General features: G+C 52.7%; 1 protein-coding gene across 1 annotated transcript; it reads left to right on the top strand.

The window, feature by feature from the left end:
• The first annotated feature begins 340 nt into the window (after window positions 1-340).
• Window positions 341-904, top strand: LOC136480646 (uncharacterized). Its single transcript, XM_066478128.1, has one exon. The coding sequence runs from the start codon at window positions 341-343 to the stop codon at window positions 902-904; it is 564 nt and encodes a 187-aa protein (XP_066334225.1).
• Window positions 905-1,280: the final 376 nt, after the last annotated feature.

Raw genomic sequence — 1,280 nt, 5'->3', positions numbered from 1 at the left:
CATGAAGTGTTTCTTGTCCGACATCTCCAAAAAGAGGGACAAGAGGAAGAAGCCTGAGCCAGCGGTGGACAATGCCAAGGGGAAGGATGGCGTCTTTCCGACGTTAGATGGCTGCCTCATGATCATCGGTGAGGCAGTGGCTTACAACTCCAGGCACTACCAAAAGCTCACGCGTCGCAAGGTCTACATGGCCGAGCCAGCTATGCCATCTTTCCTCTGGTGGTCAGAGTCCGCCATCACCTTTGACCAATCTGACCACCCACAGAGTGTCTCGCAGCCGGGAAGGTACCCGCTTATGTTCGACCCAATCGTCGGCACGTAGCATCTCACCAAGGTGCTAATGGATAGAGGCAGCAGCCTCTACATCATGTACGTTGAGACGCTTGATGCCATGGGCATCAATCGGTCGCATGTCCGACCAATCGGGGCGCCTTTCCACGGTGTCATGCCAAGGAAACAAGTCGTACTGCTTGAGCAGATTGACCTACCCATCACCTTTGGGGATCCAACCAACTATAGGATGGAGACCCTCACCTTCGATGTGGTTAGGTTCCACAAAACCTACCATGCCATCCTGGGACGACCGTGCTACGCGAAGTTCATGGCCGTCCCCAACTACACTTACCTAAAGCTCAAGATGACAGGCCCACATGGGGTCATCACCATCGACACCTCCTTCCAGCATGCTTATGAGTGCGAAGTTGAGTGCTGTGAGCACGCCTCGGCGATTATCGCCTCTGAGGAGCTCGCGATCATCAAGGAGGGGACCATCGAGGAAGCACCTGACTCCAAATGGTTGGCCAGATCTTTTGAGCCCATGGAGGGCATCAAGGAGGTCCTCATAGACCCCAGTAGCTCCGAGGACAAAGTGGTGCGCATTGGCACCACACTTTCCTCTAAATAGGAAAGCGCGCTCATCAACTCTCTTCATGCCAACAGAGATATCTTCGTGTGGAAACCCTCGGATGTGCCAGGCATTCCAAGGGAAGTCGTTGAGCATGCCTTGAAGATTAGGCCAGGCTCCAAGCTAATAAAGCAGCTCCTGCGTCGCTTTGACGAGGAGAAGCATAGGGCCATCGGCGAGGAGATCGCGAAGCTTTTGGCGGCTGGATTCATTAAGGAAGTGTATCATCCCGAGTGGTTAGCCAATCCCATCCTTGTACAAAAAAGAATGGGAAATGTAGAATATGTGTTGACTACATGAGTCTCAACAAGGCGTGTCCAAAGGATCCATTTTCTTTGCCACATATAGATCAAGTAGTCGACTTGACCTCGGGGTG

This window comes from Miscanthus floridulus, chromosome 9, assembly GCF_019320115.1.
Source record: "Miscanthus floridulus cultivar M001 chromosome 9, ASM1932011v1, whole genome shotgun sequence".
Classification (NCBI taxonomy): domain Eukaryota; kingdom Viridiplantae; phylum Streptophyta; class Magnoliopsida; order Poales; family Poaceae; genus Miscanthus; species Miscanthus floridulus.
Note: the sequence above shows the minus strand (reverse complement) of the source record. Positions and strands in the feature narration are given on the sequence as shown.

Bases quoted from the DNA above. Each gene is read 5' to 3' on its own strand.
- LOC136480646 (XM_066478128.1), top strand. From the start codon at position 341: ATGGATAGAGGCAGCAGCCTCTACATCATGTACGTTGAGACGCTTGAT.